The sequence below is a fragment of the Parambassis ranga genome, chromosome 19 (assembly GCF_900634625.1).
Source record: "Parambassis ranga chromosome 19, fParRan2.1, whole genome shotgun sequence".
In the NCBI taxonomy this organism is placed as follows: Eukaryota; Metazoa; Chordata; class Actinopteri; family Ambassidae; genus Parambassis; species Parambassis ranga.
In genome coordinates this window covers 12,642,869-12,666,600 of record NC_041039.1, presented here as the reverse complement: position 1 = coordinate 12,666,600, position 23,732 = coordinate 12,642,869, and the positions used below count along the sequence as shown (strand labels likewise).

General features: G+C 40.8%; 1 protein-coding gene across 1 annotated transcript in view; it reads left to right on the top strand.

The window, feature by feature from the left end:
• The first annotated feature begins 3,876 nt into the window (after positions 1–3,876).
• ano3 (anoctamin 3) overlaps positions 3,877–23,732 on the top strand; it is a 29,463-nt gene continuing 9,607 nt past the window's right edge. The window contains exons 1-13 of the mRNA XM_028430082.1: positions 3,877–4,032; positions 13,132–13,338; positions 16,034–16,164; positions 16,282–16,437; positions 16,523–16,623; positions 16,718–16,762; positions 19,245–19,379; positions 19,882–19,988; positions 20,737–20,792; positions 20,925–21,046; positions 21,993–22,127; positions 22,209–22,305; positions 22,394–22,454. Of these exons, the coding sequence (XP_028285883.1) occupies positions 3,987–4,032; positions 13,132–13,338; positions 16,034–16,164; positions 16,282–16,437; positions 16,523–16,623; positions 16,718–16,762; positions 19,245–19,379; positions 19,882–19,988; positions 20,737–20,792; positions 20,925–21,046; positions 21,993–22,127; positions 22,209–22,305; positions 22,394–22,454 (1,399 nt within the window). The 5' untranslated portion in view covers positions 3,877–3,986. The remainder of the gene's footprint in view (positions 4,033–13,131; positions 13,339–16,033; positions 16,165–16,281; positions 16,438–16,522; positions 16,624–16,717; positions 16,763–19,244; positions 19,380–19,881; positions 19,989–20,736; positions 20,793–20,924; positions 21,047–21,992; positions 22,128–22,208; positions 22,306–22,393; positions 22,455–23,732) is intronic.

Genomic DNA, 23,732 nt, shown 5'->3' with positions numbered 1-23,732 from the left:
GGAAATACTGCTGACCGAAATGGCTATACACCCCTTTTAGCTTATATGTATAAAGGAGATAAACACTCATGCTCATTTTATTCAATTAACCACTGGAGAAGATGTGCAACTGCTCTGTCTGTCTGCTCTTGAAACTAAATTACACTTTGCTGCTAACATTTCCAGGTTACAAAGTGATTCTGCATATATACATTGATTGTATTATGTAAAGGCTAATCTGAGTTTTGGACATTTGTTTCAAAGTAGCTATCATCCAGCTGGATGCCTGGATACTTTTCTAGGCTGTTGATGAAGTCCTTGACATCTCATCATAGGTTTAGTGAGGTGTTTAGTGACCTGGGGCTCAGAAATGTATTTGTTTAAATAAATAATCAATGTGCCAGGAAGTTTCTGCAGAAAGTACTTGCTCATCAATCGATCTACCTAATGTCTCTTAGCCCACATGTCTTTAATGGACACAAGTACAGGTCAGGGAAAGTGTTTTTTTCTGACAAACTGTCCAACAGTTTCTTTTTTCAATATTTTAATATTAAAAAAATTTGGCACCTCAGTTTTATATTATCTACGCTCTATGTCCAGCGAGAAGGGCGATGTTCCTGTTAAACCTGTGGAGAATCATTTGTGAGATGAAACTTGGTGAATCATTCTGTTCTCTGAGTGAAGCCCTGTGGCTCTTCCTGTTGGTCTTAATAAAGCTGAGTGTGCACACGAGGGAGGGAATGCACTTCAGCATGCACTGTAGATGTTGTTTTGCCATTTAAATTGCATTATTTTATGTTAACTTGGTTGCCCTTTACAGTGGCCTGTTTAAGGTTCAGGATAGAGCCTCATTGTTATGTAATGAAGCAATTGCTACAACATACAGGGTTTAAATATACGTACAATAAGTAAATATTTATGATACAAAGCCATAAGCCTTAAGCCATTTTCTTCTTATTGTGCTCATTATCGTCATTCTAAACATGCCCACAGTCACAGGAGCAAATTACTCAACACAAAACACTGTAATGACAATTTCCACGCATGCAAACAAGTTTACAAATCAACAGCTTATTAATGTGTTTCTGAAGGATAACAATAAAAACCCACTTTCCATTTTTGCTCTGGCTCTATTTTGACAAATGTGTTCGGAAGTGTTAAAAAATAATCCCTCCAGAATGTTGCCTTTGTGTTTAACTGTAAGAAGCCTTTTTGTTTTTAATTAGTGTCAAGTATCAAAGGGCAAAAAGGAATTTAGAGCTGTGTAAAAAATGTATGAGCGCAGTAACATGAGAGAGTGCTGCGATCATCTGCAAAAGTCACCGACCTGAATGTACCAGCAAACAATACAAACATGTTCATTCTGATATAATTCCCCAACTGGTATTAAGGTTCATGTGAGATTAAGGGAGTAAAAATCATTTGACATGATGTCTCATACGTGTGTGTGGTTTGCAGGATCATGTCAACAGGACAGCAGTGTGTTTCTCCCCCTGCTGGAGGGTCAGGCCTCCAGCTCCTTCAGAGCCGACAGGCACGCTCCTGTCAATCCCGCACTCAGCCACTCCACATCCTGGAGCTTCTCACTTGCCAACAGCTCCCACTCTGGAGACACAGAGACAGACACCGACCAGCACTCCGGTGAGTCTGAACAGCAGTTCTTATTAAAGAAATGATATACAAGCACCAAACCTCTGCCCTTATATGTCTCCATACATTATTAGGTTCATGCTGAAAATTGATGATATAGCTGCATGCTTTCTTATTAAAATGATTTTCAGAGTGTTACTGTAGCTGTTGGCCATATAGTTGTGTTAGGCTACTGGACATTATCAATGATTACCGAAACATTTAATTGGTTAATAAATTAGAAAATTGGTTGGTCAACTAAAAATGAAACACAAATGATACAGCTTGTCAAATGCACTGCTGCACTGTTCATGATGTAATATTCATCAGTGTGGGTTTGTCCAGAGTATAAAGACAAAAGTTAAAACTCTCAGCTGAACTTTAAAACTTACCTACTCAGCAGATCCCTGTTAATCCTTTCAGGAAGTCATCAGTGGTAATTATGTTGACTGTGTTGATGTCATTTAGCATCCTCTTGTGGAAGCTACTCAATTCTCTGAACAGCAGCAAGTGTTTATGCATGTTGAATATCACTGAAGGTGGCTTTAAATGGTAAATACAATTTAACCATCTCTACAGTAAAATCATATGTAGAGGCTGTGATAGCATCATTCATTGTGTAACATCGTCAAATTACTATATAATTGCATGCATGAGTTGAGGAGGATAATGCCTCTGTATGGATTTGCTGGCAGCTCAGTTACACACATTTTCCACAAGGTGGCAGTGTTTTATTTATCTTAAAACCTCCTTCCCTGTGTGGGGCTGTGATCTGACCTACATCTCTAAACTAACAGGCAGGAATGGAAAAATATGCAGTTTTAAATGGGACTGACCCTATAAGAGATGCCTGTTTATTTATTCATCACCTCTGAGGAAGAAATGCATTTGCTTGCATGACATGTTAGAGAGGTTGGCACACACCGTCCTGCTTCCAGTCTTCAATAAACATCAGAGCAGTGGGAGGAGTAGAGGCGTGCTGAGCTGCAAGAAAGCAGATGGTATTTGCATCTATGACAGATGCCAGACTGTACTCCTCGGAAGACCAGCACGGACAGACACTGATATACAAAGCTCAGGCCGAACTGTGACCACATCACAGCTCACTGCTCTGCTCAGAAACATCCCACAACACCAGACTCCATTCTCCCTCTCAGGGGTTCCACATCCTGATTGGAGGTGTGCTGCTGCAACTCTGTGCAGTTGACATTGAAATAAGACCAATGACCTTGCAGATAAACTGTGATGACTTCTATGTGGGGTTGATACGACCAAAGAAAACAAATGCAGGATTTTCTTTGTGTGTAGCAAAACTGCTGAGCCCTTTCCATTTTTGTCCAGCTGTAAATGTGCAGGTGATATTGATTAAATATCTGCATGTTGCTAATTAGAAAACACACTCTATGTTTAGTTGGATCCCCATTGTTTTATTTTGTTTCTTTTGTTTGTTTTGCCAGCAAGACATCATCCAGTTTTAAACTCGGGCTATCTGAGCTGCAGCCATTTTAACACCTGCTCTGTTTACCTTTGTATAAAGCTTCCTGTCAAACAAGGGATGCCACTACAGCAGCAGTCAGCAGCCCAGCCAGGAGCGCTGTGAGCTATAGTATTGATTATTGTGAGTTTTCCTCACAGCCTTAAACAGTATTAAATGCCTGATGTCAAAGCAAATGATTCCTTCTAGCAAAAGATGAATGGTACTTTTATTAGTGTTTGAGGCTTTTATTAGTTTTTTTTTACTGGCTGGCTGCTGTAACTCACCTGTGCAGAGGATAATAGGACGTTCAATAGGTTTATTATTTTATTTTATTTATTTATTTCTCAGCTCTATTATGCTGAAAAGGCCCATAGGACCTCACAGAGAGTTTTACATATTTTAAGGTCAATTTTTAGCGCCAGTTTTGATTGCAGTATGACACATAAATAGCTACTTTCCCTCCATAATAGCTCATTAAACGCAACGATGCAGGCAAGCAGCTTCCAGCACGATGATTGACGTGCGAATCAATACATGTCCTTGTCGGTCCATTTTGAAATGTGCTGCCCGGGTAATTTCCCGCAGCTTATTTGGAGACAGTAAATCAGGACGGAGGAGGACATGTCCATCGCAGGACCTCCCCTTGCCACCCGTCACCATGACAACAGCCGTGGATGGTGGTGGGGGGGAGCGGAGGGAGGGAGGGAGGGAAGGAGGTGGGGAGAGCATGCGGAGCTGAGACAGGTGTTGCTGGGGGTTTGCGCATCGCCCGTGAGATCGTGTGACAGGATGGGAGCAGAGGGAACACCTACACAGCCTCACCGTAGTTTCTCATGTATTCTGCAATTTTGCTTTCGACATACGGAATTTAATTAAGGCTGGAAACCAACTGAACGTCGCAATGGTGCACCACTCGGGCTCCATCCAGTCCTTCAAGCAGCAGAAAGGTTAGTCGCTAATGTGGAAAATTACGCGTACCTGCTGTGATTTATTTTTGAGCTGAGGGTGATGCCTGGAGACTTTTCTTCTCTTGTTAAATAGTTTGCGTGTGAACCTCGCTCGGAGGTGGCGGTCTCTCCACTTGCTGGGAGTGTGACGCAGAGTTGGAGGCTTTGCAGCCTCCTTCTCTTGGGATGAAGCCTGTTTCTGAGCCTGGCGCGCTTTGATAATTCATCCACTACTTTATGTTATTTCACACAAGTCGTTAAGACCCAGTGAAAAGGCAATAATCATTTATAGGTTAACTAATTAATATAACTTAAGCTTAAATGTCAAAATCAGGAATGCTGCACATAGAGGACATGCTTCACAATTTAGGCAATGCAGAGGCTGAAAAATGTTTTAGGAGAGCAGCATAAGTAGGCTACACTTAGACATCATATTGTGTTGAGCTTGTGCTTTGTAGTTGTTCTGTACAAATCAATTCAATTTTAGTGTTTTTGCTGCAACCTGTCAGGAGTATCAGCGCTCAGCCTTTGAGGTCCTGACAAGAAGAATGATTGGATCTCCATGCAGTCAAACAGAAAACATGAGACAGCAGACCTCATGTTGTGATGTGGGGTCTATTTGCATTTTGGGCAGGCAATAATTTTACACATGTACAAGCTGTAGTGTCAAAGATGCAAATGAAAGTAAATACCAAGTGTATTACTTCAGGCTGCAGCTCCACATTACACTGTGGGAGCGTATTGATTTCAGACCATAATTATGACTCCTCGGAGCACATCAGTGCTTCTTTAATGTTTTCTGTTTCTGGCAGTCTAAATTTAGAGAAGTGGTGAGACAACGCTTTTCTTGTGGTTCGTGCTGAGTCAGGGGAGCAGTTACCTGTTTGTGTTTGTGTACCTGGCTGAGGTGTGTGAACAGGTCTATCCCCTGGCTTCTGCTGAGAGGATGCTGAGCTCCAAGTCTGATGACGGAGCGAAGCCCTCCCTGAGGAGGCTATTATCTGCTTTTGCTCACTTCTCTTTGAGGGTGGAAACAAATGTGGACAAGAAATGTGCCGTGACCCACATGCACAAGCACAGCTCAGCTGTGTGATATTGTCATTTTCACATACATAAAATAAGAACTGTGTTCCAGTCATTGTTTATTTCTCTGTGTGTAGTTTTAGAAAAATTCTTAGCTCACCATTCCTTTACCTGCACCCAGCAGGAAACGTTAGGCAGATAATATCAGATTTATGTTAAACTCTGACCACGGGCTGCACTCAATATTTCACTGACTGTTAAGTGCACTATTAAAATAATAAAAACTCTGAATTTTGGCTCATAAAGTCCTGCTGAAGCAAAATTAGAAAATATACTGCACAATCAAAACCTCAATAAGAGGGTTTTAAAAGGCTTAAAGCTGAAAAAGCTCGTTCACCATCTGAAAGCTGGACAGAACCTTTGTGTTTGAGGTGAAAAGCTTTCATGGCGTCGCTGGAGCCAGGCCATTATTGCTGTGTGGGCAATCAGTAAAGTATGGAGCTTGATTTTAAAATCACCTCGGAGCCAAAACTTTTTAGGGGCACTCTGCTGAGCTGCAGGTAAACGGAAAAGACAGTTAGAAAAGAGGCTGATGATGCATCTCACTGCCTCAAAATAATATATCACTCAGTTTATAGAAACCAGAAAACACAGCCATTGGACTTCAGAACGAAGATGACTCAGTACCATCTGATCCTGCTTCCAAGGACTTGAGTGAATTTCAAATGTTCTTTGGCAATGTTGAATGGTGAATGTGAATGTTTTGAAACTCACTAACTCTGAATACTGATCTGCACCTTGTGCAACAGTCAAATATTTAACATAACCCACTGATACCTTTAAATAGCTTTAAAATTACTGTAATGGCATGTTGACTTTTAGGAAGAATTTGCATCCTGACCCCTTTCCTGGCTCTATAGGCTGATCATGTGTAAAGGCTTATAGCAAAGTGTCACATGTGTCACAAGGAGCTATTCTCAGTATATGGAAATCATGGTGGATGCAGGAATCAAACATTATAGACAAATCAAAAAAGAGCAACTGAACAACAGTATGCTGCTAATACATTTACATGTTGCATCATTTGTGAATAGTGTATTGTGTTCTAGTTAAACTGAACACACCATATTGGGCATTCTCTGAAAGTGATGAGACCAGGTGACCATTCAACCAGTGGAGACATGAAGCTCATGTAAAACACACATTTGTGTACATATATAAGATGTTTTTCTGTATCTATTGTTCTTTATTGTTCTTGATATATGCTGCTGCTAGTACAACCTAATTTCCCCACGGTGTATGTGTGTGTTTGTCTAAACCTTTGCTTGCACAGTCTGAGGCAGGCCACCTGTCCACTTATGCAAGCAGGCAGATGGTTTTATAGACAGAAACATGTATTCAGGAAGATTTGAACAGAGCACATATACGCTGTCATCTGTTTATTAAATATTACACAGGCTACAGTATGATATAAGGAATGCAAGCATCAGTTAGGATGAGTAAGGCATGATGTTGACAAAGACATTTGAGCATGTTGGGTTTAAAAAAATGTCAAAACAAAGAGGCTCTATTGTTCTGCATGTGTGTGTGGTTTGGTAGTTAGCAGCTTTAACACTTACAGTCTTTAAATAGTCAGTAGTTGTGTTGTTGCTAGGTCATAAGACGAATACAGGCAGAAGTTCTGCTGATATTTAATCACATCCACAGTGTCCAGAGATCCTGTTGACTTGTGGTGCTATTGAATTCCACCAAGTTGATAGTGAAGACAGTTCAGTTCACGAGCCCTCCCTCATGAGGTATGCATGCCGACACACAACAAAGGCTTTGCAGAAAATCCTGTAACATAGCAGAAATCACAAGCAATCAGGGGGCATTGGATGATAGTGTGACGTTAAAGGAACGAGTGATTATGCAGATAGACAAGGAAAGAAAGATGTTTAATCCTCTCAAATGATGCAACCCAGAGGTTGTGCCAGGATTGTATAATAGGGTCCTGAACTGCCTAAACCACGGCTAAAAAGTGCCATCTGCTCTGAGGTGTGTTCACGGTCAGGCTGTCTGGCTCAGCTGCACGTGACACACAGCCAATAGACAACAACGCCCGAGGCAACTATTTTAGTCACTCATATTACAGTATTTTTTCCCACTCATCACAGTTCATAATTGCACCCACTGTTTGTCTATGAAAAGAACCAAGAGAATTTTTATAGCACTGCATTATGAAGTTGCTTTGCTTTGCTGTTATTTCATAGTCATGATTTAATTGCACATTAAGACCACTAATAAATCATTTCTATCTAAAATACTATATTACAATATTTTTATATATTCACACAGGTTAAAAAACAGTCTATATTAACATCTGTGTCTCTACCACAACTGAGAGAGTGCATTTTCAGTCACTATATGAAGTTTTTCTGTGTATTAGGATGAGATAATCACAGAAGCGGTGCAGCATGTGTCTGCTGTGTCACGGATGTAGTAGAAGTCAGAAGCGTTCAATAACAGATCAGTGTGGGTCATTTCAGGAAACGTTGTGTTTATAAACAGAAAATCTAATAATCCTTACTTTTCGCCCCAAAATCCCATTTAGTGGAATTTAAAGCTGCAAACCTGCAGTCAGTATTGCAGCTATGGGGGGTTAGTACTTTGATTATGTATTTAGATCTAGGTCTATTTTAGGTCTATTTTTACTACCAAAATTTAGATTTTGGCAAATCCGAATAGATTTTGTGAGAGACACTTTGAGCACTAAACATACAGCACATGGTGTATAGGCTGACTGTACAGTAGTTATAAATTCTGCTGTTATTGTAAATGTTCTTTGAAATGATGCCAGGAGAAGGATGAAACAACCTCTGAGCCTTTAGAGAATGTTTCTGCAGGAGAGGCTGCTGGTATCGCCTGCATGCAGTCTCAGCAGCAGAGAAAATGCATTTAATGTTCAAGGGCGGGGTTTGACAAAATATAAGCCATTTTTCTTATCTTCAGTGCAACACAAGTTTCATATTATGTCAAACTGTATCAGATCACCAGTGTGTTTGAGAGGAGTGTTTGGTACTGGACTAACGTAGGAGTCCAAATTAAACACTTTTTACTCCAGCCCCCCATGACCCTGTGGGTTAAGACACTGTATGGATGGTGTAAGCCCAGACATCTGTGAAGCTGTATCGGTAAACTACTGTGAGTAAAATGTTTTAATTATGCTTTTAAAGGTGTTATCGGCCGTTTGAAAGTCCCTGTCCTGTGACTGATACAAAGCAGGGTATGTGAAGACACTCAAGATACCCTGCTGTGTCAATCCTTGTGTCCACTGGAGTTTTTATCATTATGCTTGAGAGGATTTTAGAATAAGCTCTGCTGTGACCAGGTGTCCTTTCAATTAAACACTTCAGTGAGCCCACCTGACGCCGGGCAGGAATGGTGAGCTGTGTGTGAACTTGAATGGGACGTTCGCACACTGATTGAAGCCTCAATAGCGCTCTCACCAGACATGGCAATGAGCAACAATCCTTCTGAGAGGAGCTGGAAGTCTTTGAACCTTGCTGAGCCTCTTTGACACAAGAGAGGCCGCCTCATATACTCAGCTGAGTATTCTGTCTGTGCACAGACACTTTACTACACAAAAAACTCATTTGATCTGGCAGCATCCGTCCCCCTGAGTTCCCTGTAGCTCAAACAGATCCAGCCTTCCCCTGCATAGCTAAATACAACCATTAAATTAATATGAGCTGGATGTGATAGGATGACCCAGCTTCATGTGTTGCTCTGACCACATTCATGGTCATGATGCAAAAATACATTTCTTTCCTGTAAGCAGTCGCTCTGGTACTACATGTTTATGAAACTTAAAAGCTGATTCTTAAGGAGACTGTACTGTGCACAAGTGTCCGTATGTTGGCTGGTGGCATGTAAGGAGTTGCTGTACTGCTACTGTTTCATTGCTGGAATCTGATTCTGGCTGCATCTTGTAAATATTATGCTCATTGATGAGATCAGCGGAAAACTGCTACACCACAAAAAATGATGTTGAGTGATGTTGATGTGAAGCCAGCTGCAAACAGACTTTTATCCCCACAATAATATTCCATTGACTGTATAAAAAACAATGAAACATACATATAACATTTGTAGCAACAATATTAATAATATCAGATTGTATTAACCAAACACATAATAACTCTTCAAAGATTTCTAAAATTCTTGATGGCCTGGTCTGAACCTGGACACACTCATGTGAATTTTTGCCCCCTCTTTCATAGCAGTGACCCCCTGAAACGCTCTCTTGTGTGTTAAAAAAAAGTCTTAATGCAGAATGTTCCTGAGTTGAAAGCGAGTGTGATGCTCAAAGTGCTGAAAGGGCTGAAGGGGGATGAATAATTGAAAGTAAAGAATGAGGAAACATAGATGCATGATGGGAAACAGCCCACTGACCTGAATTCTCTTTGTGCACCATTTTGCGGATAACATCTGGATGCTTCAGGTCTCTTGTAGCTAGTGTAGACAAACGTGACTCAGAGCTACATCACACATCCCGAGACGATTTTACCTCAGATTCACAGATTTGGAGATGTGTGTTCTTCCAAATTTGCTGCATTCACACATTGAGTATCTGTGCTGTGACTCTGTTGGGATGTGCCAGACAAAAGGAACACAAACCACTGATTAACAACCTCCTTTCTGGGTTTGTCGGACATTTGATCCAAGTATACATTACTCAGAATGCAGGCACAATCGTATACATATGTACACAATTTCTTACCCACACAGATGCACAGGCCAAAGAAAAATCCATTTAATCTCACATCAGAAGATCATGGACAATCTGCACAGGAGAAATCCAAATCCCAGATCACGACCTCTCTTGAAGCTCATCCAGCTCCACATCAGATGAGCCTGAGTGGGCGTTTGTGAGAGCGCACCCAGGATCGTCATCAAGACTCCGTGCTGGGCTGATGCGTAGAAAATGTTAAGGTTTTTTTTTTTTGTCTTTTTTAACCACAGCTCTTCTCAGTAAATATCCCTCCCATGGTCACTCAGTGAATCCTATACAAACACACGCACATGCACATTCAACACATGTACACACTCACACACACACAGGATTAACTTTCTCCTGATAAACCAGTTTTAGCCAGAGGACGGCAAGATTAAACACAGGATTTCACATTGGATGAACCCTTTATGCATTTATGCAGACTTACACAATGCGTCGTCTTCAGAAGGTACTGCACAACTGCTCTGACAGCAGGACAGAGTTCAAAGAGTCTGACTGCATGAGAAAATGAGGCCACAGCTTTGGAGCAAGCCAGTGATTGTCAGATAACTATTATCATAGTCCTGATATCCACAGAGTCCGAGGGATTTGATTTTTATTCTACTAAACATGCTCTGAAACTTCTGTGGAAGCCATTCGATACAACATCAACCCTGTCCAATATGTGTCTCTATTTTAAACTTTGATGATACTGTGGCCATGCCCCTACAGACCCATTAGCTCGCTCTGCTCTGATGTATCACCTCCGACATGTTAAGGCTTGTTGACATCAGCTCCCATATTCAGTCCTTATAAGTTTGCTTCTAGAACCAAGATACTCTTCATTGACTTTACCTCAGCTTTTACTGCCATCACCATGGGCATCTAAACCAGAGAGTTTGAATTGGCCCTCTGCTCCTCCATCACACTAAGTTTCGGTGAACTCCATCATACTATATATATATATATATATATATATATGTGTGTGTGTGTGTGTGTGTGTTTATGCTTATACCGCAAGCCATTTTAATTTCAGAGGCAATCTATCTACCTATATGGCTCAAGCATAAGAATACATTCACTCCTCAGAGTAATCCACTGAGACAAGGAAATGATGGCACTTTAGTGCTCTGGCCACTTCACTGGAAGTTTACAGCTCTTCACCCTTCAGTCATAAACCAGAGCCTTTCTTACTCCCCTCTTACTCAGAGAAACAAACTTTGTTGCTCACCATAAAATCTCTGGTTTCTGTAATGCCATTGCAGATGTAATTGACACAGTATGTCTCTTTACAGCTTAATTGCTCAATAGCCTGCAGCTCAGTATTGATTTAAGATATTGAGCTGATGGAAACTAACTGAAATATGAAAACCAGTGAAAAGGAACAGAAGCACTAAGAATTCTTATAAGCTTGAAGGTTTATTTGCAGTCTGTCCACATTTTTTGCTGAATAATCAGATGTGCATATTTAAGAGTGTTTTTTCAGTAAGTTTAAAATTTTGTCTCATGAGTGTTATAGTTTTTACTCCCACAGTTGTTGTGTTGTATATGAGGAAGAGCTCATAACTTTCATGTATGCCATATCAGGAAATAAACAGGATGATTAGTGGTTCCCCATGGGCCTTCAACAGGCTCCATCTCACCCAGCAGCACTGGGAATCCCATCGAGATCAGTGTCATTAAAATGAGTTATTGCACAGCTTGAAGCGCAGGTCCTCTGGGTGCCTACGGTGAATTATCAATTCATGTTTCAGCTGAATGTTTCAGGAAGGTCACAAAGAGAATATCTCCCCTCCAATGAGAAAGTATAAGTCACGCTCCTATTAAAAGGAGGTGCCTTCATTTTATGAATAAATATATCAGGAGCTGCAGCGCTGAAGCCGCTGCCTGGTCTGAAGGTCGAATACAGCCTCCTCTTTCTATCGCTGGACATTCATTACCATTATTAACCTCTGGGTTTATCTCCACAATTCATCATCGCCATGTTGTTTCAGGACTCTGTTAGCTCTGCCGTCATCACACGGCTCTTCACGTCACTGAATGGATCCTTGAAAATGACCTCTAATGGAATTAATAAAACAATGACATGCTAATGAGAAAGCAGCAGTAATGAATATACTGTTATCTGTATACTGTTTGAGTTTTGTGTTGCCCCATCATGCTGTCTGTCTTTAGGTATTGGAGTGTGTGATTTGATGGAGGGGGGAGTGCTGAGGGTTTTAATGCACTCCTCTATGGAGGACAGACATTATCACCACCACCCATAAATGGATGGACCAGCTGATGACTCAAGTGATTTCTCCCTCCCTTCCATTTTCCACTCACTCACCTTGGTTGCAGTTAATGCACTGGTTGTATGCCTCCATCCTCTGACCCTGTACAGGACAAAGCAGATTAAGAAAATGGATGGTTGGATGAATCCAGTCATTATTGCAAATGCAACCCCTCCTTCCAGCTTGTTGAACATCATCCCTTTGTTAGGATCCTGTGTTTTTTTGGTCTTGTTTTCTAATTTATCCATGGTTTTCCTGATTATGTTTGTATATTCATAGTTGTTTTGATTATGTTTCCTGTTTTATTGTGAAGAGTCCTTTTTCCTGCGTGTCACCTGTGTCTTTTGTCTGGTTTCTTTCAGTTCTTTCCTTCAGACTCTTTAGCTCAGTTTAGTTCAGTTGTTGGATGTTTGCAGCTTATTAAAGCTCTCCTTTTGTTAGACATTTCTTGTTTTTCATCAGAATTCCTAACATCACACATGTGTCGTTTGGGGAGAGATTTGATAGTTGGCTCACATAAAAGAGCAGTCAAGACTAATGCAGCAGAAGTTGAGCCATATCCTGACTTAGCTGGTACTGATCTGCTTTTTAAATCTCTGGATTTTCAGTAATGCCTTTCGCTGAGGTTTTTTGTTAAGCCTGCCATGCCTGGTGCATTGTCTCAATTTTTGTAAAGCTGAACAAACCAAAGTGACATTATTAATGACTGTCTGTTAACATCCAAGAGCCCATAATGATCTGACAGCTCTCCCTGCCCTGACTATGCTGCTAATAGTTTTGTGGCACTGCCATTTACTAATGTGGCTTATGTAACCATCCCAACCTGCTTGTTATGTGCCAACTGCTGGCTCTGACCATGATATCTGTAAGAGAAACTGTACAAGTGTTTGTAGAGGTTTCAGGCAGGACACTTCGTATGCATTGTTGTAATGCACTGAATCACTCATCATCATCTATCTATCTATCTGTACTCGGTGTAAAATGACCAGTAATTTGAGATGCTCTTTCTCACTCCACCTCCTCCTCCTCTCCTCCTCTTGTCCTCAGGCATGCACACCAGCATCAGCGAGATCCTGAAGGAGAAGAGCCTAAAGCCGTCTCGCCGCAGCCTTCCCTGCCTGGCCCAAAGTCAAACTCATCCAATCAACCTCAACCACTTCCTGTCTGTGCCTCTCAGCCCAGAGCCCAAACCAGAGGTCGAGGGTCTGAGTCAGAGCATCAGCACCTCCTGCAGCCTCCTCCCTCCACAGACAGGTCAGTCTACTGACAGGAACCCACGCTCATTAGTGGATGAGATGCTTTAATTAGTAGAGAAAGAGAGAGGGAGGGTGCATCGATTTACATCACAGTGTAATCATTTTAAAGTTGAATAGCGGTACATGTATGTCTGCTGCACTTTGGAGAATAACATTGCAATTGAATTTGCATGCAAATTTTCAGAATTTTAATTACGCAATTACTTTGCTTTTTAACTATCCTGCTCAGTTAGCTTTAATATGTGTCTACTTCTGTGTGTTCATCCAAAAAATGTTTTAACCCACAAACATCACTGTTCATCATTGCCAGGAACCAGCCTGTCAACTTCCAGATGGTCGTTCAATGCAAAAACAATAATCAAAGAAAAGCAGTTTTTTTACGACATTATGTCTGAGTTCTTTGTACCTGTAGCCAGGATTGTGTTGTTTCTGTGGAAGTGTTGGACTGTATATTGCTGTGAAAAAACAATCCCCCACAGTGACTTAAAATGTGTTTAAAATGCCACAAACCTGCTTGGGGTTTGACGAGTTAACTTAGGGACACAGAGATGTTAATCACTACATATTAATAGTCATATAATATGATTTAGGCTGTGCAATTGCTGTAGTGAATGTTGCTTCATAGAAGCAGAGCTGATGGCTACGCAGATTTTCATATCTAGTGATGACGTTTGAGGCGTGTTCATAATATTGATTGAGCAGATTGTGTTAATGCTGCAGGGGATTTAGAAAACATTGTGTTAAGTCACAGCTGTCTGGTGCTCTCTCAGAGGCAGTGAGATAGTGTGGGAAAATGCAGTGAAAAGGAAAACAATGTGACATTGTATGGAGATGCAAATTATTCTTTTTTTATATGTTTCAGAATACCATTGACAGTGAAACCTCTATTTTTATCACAGCATAGAATTAGCACATGCAGCCCTTTGTGTTTTACTGACCTTACAATGCCCTCTATCCGACCCGAGTGTGCAAAAGATGAAATTCATGTATGAATTTCATGCAGACAAGGCAGCAAAAGGCGAGGCTTTTCTATTTTGGTGGAACGCAGCTCTTTGCCACTGTGCTGAGAATAGATGTCTGAGAAACAAGGAAGGTGCAGACAGGAGGAGGGAGTGTCAGCAGACGAAACAGCAGGGCCTTGATATGTAAGGACAAGCCGATCCTTCACTAGTCTTCCACTTGTGGAAACAGACAGATATTGTGCATGTGTAACAAGAGTTTGCTTTTACTGAACAGCATCCTAATTAGAGTAACTTACTTCAGTGTGCACCTCTAGATTCTATACAGTTGCCTTTTTCCCCTTGGAGTCTTTTCAGCACCATATATTTCCCTCACATCTGAGTCACTTTTCGGCACAGTCGATGTTTTTATCTTCACATGAAATTCGACTGTATTGATTTTGATAGTGGAGGAAAATTCACATTGATGCCTGTAAAGCGGACATATTACTGTGATCAATGTCCCACGTCCATCTGGTCTCTGTGGGGGATTGTCAGTTTTCCATTGTGATCTCAGCAGGTGTAAATGCATGTTCTGCCGTATGAGCAGCTCTGCGTCCACCTGATAGCTTAGAGGTCCTAGTTGCAGGTAAAGGCAAAAAAGATGGCTCAGATTTAGAAAAAGAAACCACCCTCACAAAGTAGAAACCAATAATGTGACGTAAGACGACTGAAACGATCTGTGTTCATGTATGTGACCTCCTGTGGTGTCACAGAGAAGTTTGGCCTGTCAAATGTGTTTAATGTTGATCGTCTGATCTTTTTGTCAACCTACTCAAGTCGAGTTTAAGGCTTAGAGCTAAGAAGTCAGCAACTGGAAATGTTAAACTGACATGTACTGGTCCTGCAGGGCACACAAACCTCTCCTTTATATTGATTCAAATGAACACAGAAGTGTTCTGGATTCCTGGCTCAGAATGGGCCTTTGGGGGTGATTACACCCAACTGTCTGCATGTCTCCTTACAAGACAATTAAAACATTGAAGGGCTGTGGGTGAGAGGCAGGTGGTGTCTCTGTGTGTAGTATTTAATTCCCTGCTAGTTCTTATTAGCAGTGTTTCTCTCTTTGCTCTGCCTGAACCTTATTTGGAACCAAGAACAAAATCTATAGAGGGAAAACGCTGGATTTAGTGGAAATAAAGCCGTCCGGTCATTTGTTTGCTGAGAAAGAGATATAATAAAATAGCACCCATGCTCATGTATAATTTGGCTTTCCTTCACTGAGCTGATGTGTCATCATTGGATAGAGATGGTCAGTGGAACTAGCTATGCTGTCACACATTTGTACTATACTAATGCAACCTAACAGGATCTCACTGCAAACAGAGAAGCTTAGAGATGTTGTATTGGAAAACAGATATTGTTTGTCAGTCACTTCTTTAGAAACATCTGATAAGAATACAAACACGAGGAGTGTTGACTTGTAGCATGGATTTTTGTTAGCACACATCAGAGAGATGAGAAAACATGGAGTAGAGAAGGAAACCTGATTGGCACTACTTCAACATCAGTGAATAGATCTGTTAAGTTGTTGCTCTAAAGCTGACACCCACGTTCCAAAAAACTAGTTTCTAATTTCATTGGAGGCAGTCAGACTATGGAAAATATTGATTTCAGCAAAACAAAGTTACTTTTAGTGGTTCCCTACCAGATCAATAAGAACTGAGGCACTGATGGAGCTGTGTCTGTGTGCAGCAGAGGACGGCAAGGATCACTACGTGGAGGAGACTGAAGTGAGTGCATGTGAAACCAGGGCAGACGAGTCGTTTCTGCTGCAGAAGCCTGTCACTCGTGCTAAACTAGAGGCCCGCACAGATTCACTTCAGGTACCACACTTACTCTACATTACAAAAACTGTAACAAGTTGTTCTACTGAAGTTATTTTGCACCACAGTGGAGCGTGTTTATCACTGCTAAATCTAAAATTGACTTTGGTCCCGCAGGGAAAGAATTCAGCTCATACATCTGGACTCTTTTTCCGAGATGGGAAAAAGCGGATAGACTACATCCTGGTTTATAAGAAGTCCAGTCCACAGGTGGAGAAGAGGTGCACGTTTGAGAAGAACTTACGGGCTGAAGGCCTGATGCTGGAGAAAGAGGTGAAACAATGTCTGCTTTGGTCTTCATACTTTTCTCTTCTGTGTCTTTAATCTTTAACTAAGGTGTTGCTCTTTGATTTCAAAGCCGTCCTTAACGAACACTGACATCATGTTTGTGAAGGTCCATGCTCCCTGGGACACACTTTGCAAATATGCAGAGCAGATGAACATCCGGATGCCTTTCAGGTAAATAAACAACCCAAACCTGTAACTCGGGCGCAGTGTGACAGTTAGTCCATCATCTCACTGACATTTCCTCTCTTTCTTTTTTCTATTTAAGAAAAAAATGCTACTTTACAGACTGGAAAAGCAAAACCTTGGGCAGGTAAGTAGATTTAAAGCTGGATGCTTCAGTGTGTCTAATGAAATTTTGAGAGCAGCACACCTGGAGGGTTCAGTAGATTGAAGTTATCAGTCACCTCTGTGAGGGACAGAGGAAGTGCAGACAGTGGGTAAATATACAGCTTTTACAAAGTCTGGGAAATGAACCTCAGTGGACTCAGACAGCGGAGAAATTGATGAGAAGTTGTGTTGATTGAGTGCAGTGATTTTCCAAATAAATCATCGTTAGTTTTACTAGAAGAGCGGTTTAATTTAGTTTTCATAACAGCACGGCATTGAGCACATCAAGTACATCGTTAACAGTACAATACAGCCGCTCCCCCGCTTTTGACTGTGCTTTTGTATGAAATTCTTTCCAGCAAAGATAAATGGAGCTGCACAGACGTATTTGCATACTATTTTTAGATAAATGCTTTGATGTGTGATGTTCAAGTGTTGTCCAAGCGCCGTGCAGTACTCCAAACTTCCATCTCTTCATCTCACTGGAATCTAGAGAGAGGCGGTCCACTGACGGAGGTGTACAGTGCAGTAAAGCATCGTTTTTCTGAAAACTGAAACAACCTTTTTTATTTTTAGGATTTAAAGCAAACAAACAATAACAACAAAAATACCCTAAAGAAGTCATTTTAGGTCAGAAAATCAAATTGTAATGGTTTTTTTTTAAATTACATGTAAATAAATGGGTTTTCATTTATGCCCAAACAAAAAAATAAATAAATAGAAAATAAGATCTAAATAAACAACACACCCTTTAAATACAGCATTCATTTGGACTCGGTGATGAGCTGTTTGGTTTTAATGTCCTACGAAACACTTGGTTTATGTTACTCCCGGCTCCTTGCTGGTTGAAGGTGGGCAGAACTCCGTAGAAAACAGATTACATCCATGTAGCAATCTGGGATTAGCAACATTCAATCCAATCTAATACTGCTGGGTTTGGCTTATTTTGTGATAAATATGCAACATTTGAAATTCATACAAATTCGCACGTTCACTGCATTGATTAGAGGAAAATGAAACTGAAGATGTTTGAGCTACACCTACAGTGGTCGAAGGTAATGTGTGCGCTTTAATGAGCCCCTGTTCGACTTTGAACAGGCTGCAGCTAGTGAAGTGTGATATTGCTGGTGTTGGAGGAGTGCTGTCTTTTTCCATTAAACTAAAAACATGGTGTGACTCATGTCCCTCCTGTCCTTTGGCTGCTCACTGACAGTCAACCAGGAGAAGTGGAACTGACCAGCTAACTGCAGTTAAAGTGCTTTTAGTATTTTAGGATACTTCACTGTGCAGCTTGATACAATCAACACGCTCTGTTCAGCAGAATGTCTCAGTGTTGACAGTGTTTTATTTCATGTTTAAATACATATTAATGGTCCTGTTAGTCACACAGACAGATAAGAATCACTTGTCCAACTCAGAGCGGAGCACCACAAACTTTGTCTCAGAGTGAAGAATGAGGACTATTAGTTTTCCTCAGAGCCTTGCAGGCTTTCACAGAGCTGCTGTTGGTAAATGAAGAATCTTCCCAAGCAGTAAATACACGCACTAATAGTATGTCACTTCTCATGTCCCTGTAAAGCAGGACAAATGTGCTGTGGTGACAGTTTGTTGATTTTTATATCATTACTTTTCATGTGGTACATGGCCACTTCGTAATGCTGTGCTGATTACATGCACTCTGACAACAATGTGTGTTCTTGTTTATATTTAGTCCACCTTTATCAGCATAGCTGTGGAACCACAGTACATACAAAGACAAGCCACATGTTTGCAGCTTAACATTTAACCTTTCCAAACAGATTCTTTTGTGAATCTGCAATTTCCCCATTGTGGGACTAATAAAGGTTTCTTAATCTTAATCTTAAATTATCCTGATGATCCAATAGGATTTTAAAAAGTATCAGTCGGGCTCCAAAATTATATCCACACACTAAAATATTCACATTTTTGTGGTCAAATGTGGGAAATTCCAGTTACTATGATAATCTTCTGATTTTCTCTAAACAACTATCATATATATATTCAGATGGAATGTGTGTTGGTTTGTCAAAAATTAGCAGCATGCTAATATGCTAAACTGAGATGTTAAACCCTCTCAATCTGTAGCATTCCCAATTCAGTTTAGTACTGATGTGCCAACATATGAGTCATAACATATGAGCATTGCTGTTTATTGTTGTTTTTGTTTATTGCTTATGAATTTAATTCTATACAATAGTGCATTCCTTCAGGCTTCTCAACGTTAAGTCATGACCATAAGATGAAAATACAATTATCCTTTGAGTTGGATTTAGCCAACTGCTATCAGTGAGTCGCAGGCTCATGAATTATGAGCATGAAAATGAAAAATAATAGGGATGGTGCCTGCATTGCATGTGCCCATGTGTGTGAGGCTGTTAGGTTTGTATAAGAAAGAAAACAATCTTCATGTTAATCTGTGGCGTTAATCCTGTCTCTCTTTGCAGCAGGTTTCATCTGAGATGTCGGCAGATAAAGAGCTGGCTTCCGAGAAATCCCATGAAGCTGGACAAAGAGGCCTTGCCCGACCTGGAGGAAACTGACTGCTACACAGCTCCCTTCAGCAGAGCACGCATGCATCAGTAAGGAAGGATGCAGACACATCCATTCATGCCACGACGGAAACATGACCACAGTGTCACATGAAACCAGGAAGATAATAATGTGTCTTCCTCATCCATCGCCTTCATTCATCTCCTGCACTCATAATGTAGAGATTAGAGACAAGAAGATGAAATCGGTAGAAGCCATAAATAAGATATCAAACTTCTGCAGCAGATGTCAGTGAAATAATTTCTCACCTATTTCATCCTGGTTTTTCATTTATAAAGCTGCTCTGTGAGGAAAGGCCTCGTCTGTTCTCATTTATCAGTGCATCGTTTCCACTTTGCTTTTCAGCTTGGACTGTTTTTTTGTGGAAACGATGATGCTGGAGTCAACACAAACTTTACACCATAAAATGAGTTTTAATGAACTTTCCATCATTATTGACTCAGCCCCCATTAAGGGCCCTATGGCTGGATGACAGTGATATGCTTTTTGCATGATGAATTACTCACAGAGTGTGGTGTTGTCTCTTTCCAGTTTCACTATCAACAACAGAGCGACGTTTTTCTCCAATTCCACCAGAAGCCGAATAGTCCATCATGTCCTACAGCGCACCAAGTACGAGGACGGGAAATCGAAGATGGGTAAATCACCTAGCTATGCTTCTTACTCTGATTATTCTTCATGTACTAAACAATATTTCCAGCAGCATCACATATACATCATCATCATCATAATGACTCAGCAGCAACAGTTTATTCATTGAAACAGTGATGGTAGAATTATGTTGGTATCAGCGTAACTTGTGACTGATGTCTCCTTCTGGCTTTTTTTTTTGTTTTTGCTACCAAACTGCCCACTCTACTGTCTTGTCTGGTTGCTGCCAACCTATTTTGCTGATTGAAGTTTGGCCCCAAAGCAGTGCAATGGATTTTACATGAATATTTTAATACTGTTGACCACTTTACTTTCCAACAAAGCTCGGCCAGTGGAAAATCCTTTGCAGATCCATCCTTTCCTGTCCTGTCTGCAGGGTTTGATGGTGCATATAGCTGCACTGTTTTCCTGTAGAAATAATTGTTTTCATACACCACAGAACCTGATCCCAGTTCATTCAGTATACATCGATGATATGGACCCAAACTAATTATAGCACTGCAATAAAAAGGTCATTTTAAAGTGCTCACAGATATTTGAAATTCTGAGTGTTTTAAGCCTCTAATGGAGCTTGTTATTTCCATCATATAGTAAATTGTTATGACTGTGGAAGAGTGGGTTTTAGTGATCACTGCAGCCGCCTCTCAGTTATGACTGCATGAATTTTAATGTGGTCTCCTTGTACTATTTTTGCAGATATGTGTGCATGGTTTGACTGGTCTTATTCTTCTCTAGGTATCAACCGCTTGTTGGAAAACAACACGTATGAGGCTGCGTTTCCGCCACATGAGGTGAGCTGAAACATACAACAAGCGTAATAAAGGCACATTTTTACATATGCACTTAATTCAAAGGAAATCTCAAGGAAATACTCAATCTGTAAAACTTCTCCTATTAATGCAGGCTCTTTTTTATTTCCCCAGGGTGGGTACAAGAGCAGACATCCTATTAAGACCCACGGCGCTGAGAACCACAGACACCTTCTGTATGAGCGCTGGGCCCGCTGGGGAATCTGGTACAAATACCAGCCGCTAGACCTCATCAGGTAATCAGCTGTGAGGCAGGTGACATTTTTATGCATATACATAAGCTCGTGTGTCCTGATTATAAAGTAGGTCTTTTTTTAACAGCTGAAAATGAACCTAGTTTAGTTTGTGCCTCCCTTGGTGCCTTTGTGTTTCAGCACCATCTGTTAAGTTTGTCACTTCTGTTTCATCACTAGTAAGAGAACAAAGAGCGACAAAAATGTTTTTAAAACTTTTATTTTCCCACTTTGTAGCTATGTGGGCTGTTAAGGACAGAGCTAGATAAGTTTTGTTTATACAACTCCTTCTGAAACAAAACCAAAGTCGGCACTGTTCTAGACATGTAGGTACAGTGGCAGAGAAAGCTTAACACACTGCAAAATGTTGTGCAAATAGATAAAATTAAGAAAGTATCATCAACATGACAATACATTTGCTGTAAACTCTAGGAACACTAAAATCCTCCAAGTGAGCTAAATTGTGCGTTAAACTCTTTTAGCAACCACATGTTATAATCTGCTTTGGACAGAACTTATGATCTCACAGCTCATCATGCTCAAACTACAGCTCATCATCTAACACTTGACAAGAATGTACCGCCTTTATTGACATTCTGAATCCTATTTTGAATTTATTTATGCAGATGAATTATGCAGATAATTGTTGAAGCTGATGGCTTTTGAAGATGATTAAAAAAATCAATGCTGGGCTGTTGGATTACTACAGACGTCTTTCAATAAGTGCCTTGCTCAAGGGTACAGTAACAGCTGTGGTTTAGACAATAAAAGCTACAGTTATTGATGTTTCCTACTGAATCATTGCACTGACCAGGCCCACAGCTACACAGCTTGCAAGCTACCTCGACCTCCACTCGGTGCACTAACTGCTCCTACAAAGGCACTCTAACTCAACACGATTTATTTAACATCTGAATTTTCACCACATTTCACCTGTGTCTCTAACCAGGCGATACTTTGGTGAGAAAATCGGTCTGTACTTTGCCTGGCTGGGATGGTACACCGGCATGTTGATCCCTGCTGCCCTGGTTGGCGTTTTTGTCTTCCTTTATGGTCTCTTCACTATGGACTCAAGCCAAGTCAGGTCAGTTCACCCCATCATAGTGTAAGATGTCGGATACTGCACGTAGTCCCATGTATGAATATGCTTTCATTGTCTCATCAGTAAAGAGATTTGTGAAGCCAACAATACCATCATGTGTCCTATGTGTGAGAAAAGCTGCAGACCATGGAAGCTGAGTGACAGCTGCGTCTACGCAAAGGTCAGAGCAAATTCAACAGTCACATTATTATTATTATTATTATTAACACTACTGTTTTCAGAGCTGCTCTTTGTGTCTGTGTTTCTAGGTGACTCGCCTGTTTGACAATGGCGGCACTGTGTTCTTTGCCATCTTCATGGCTATTTGGGGTAGGTGGAGCCTGTTTGTACATTTTGCTGATTTGCGAATTTTACATCAACTTTGTTCTCTGCTGTCTGCAAACAACACTAGAACACAAGTCAATTTATACAATAGTGTGCCGGCGCTTATGCTTCCACTTTCCACCCAACTCCTCCAAACACATTAAGCTTTTACTTTGTACAGTAAAAGCTCTTCTGTACTATTACGAGAGATCATCACTCTGTAAATGAGTTTGTGTTAGAATAAATCCTGGTCAGCTTTCTCTGATTGAACATCTGCACTTCCATTGCAGTTCTGATGTAATTTGTCAGATAATTAAACATTTCCCCAGAGGAAGGGAAACATTTATCTGCCTGAATTGCACCATGATACTGCTATATTACTGCTGCATTTCCAACAGCTATAATATCTTTGTGAAGTAGAATATGAGCATTACTGCGGAGCATCTGGCCCAGATCCATCTATCTGACATCATGGTAAATAATCACCTGGGCCAGAGGGAACACTTGGCACACTGTGAGCTAAATGCTTTGGGCTAAATGAAGGCTAGAAAGCAAGGAAGGTCCAACCAGCCACACTGACTGAGGTCTGCAGCTCCGAATCCTACATGAAGGCTTCTGGCAATGTGGACCAAAGTAGCAGTACTGCACCACTGAGTGAGTGCATTCTAGGTCTAAGTGTGTGTGTGAGATAGACATGAAAAATTGGTTAGCTCGAGGGACTGAATGTAGGCATCTGAGAAGGCAGCGTCTCTCTTTAAACAAAAGTGGGTCGAGCTATATTAAACTTCAGTGTCTTTAAAGTTACTGTTCTGGTTGTGAATTCATATTTGGGTTTTTTATCAGGCCACAGTTTCTTACAAATGAATCGAGTATGCGTTGATTATTAATCATTTGGTCTAACCTGCCAGAAAACAGAAAACATTTTATCATAGTTCCTGAGAGCATCACAATGTTTGAATTTTCTGGTTTCCAGCCACAACACTAATACCACTGATAGGATTATCTTGTTACGATGTGTGGGATGTATAAGGCAGCAAGTGGTGTTGGCAGTAGGAGAGAAGGATGGTGTAAGGATTTTAGAGACAGTGACAAAGAAGCATTGTGATGGTTGAACTTCAGGGTCAGTGTTGCCAAAACAGCAGGACTTATAGTGTTCTTTGTATCCTGTGGTTATTAATAATCAAAATAGGCCCGCAAGTGACAGCTGGTCAATCAGCCAACAGGGTCTTGGACGCTCCAAGGCTTGTTAATGTACGTGGGGATCGATGGCTGGCCCATGTGAAG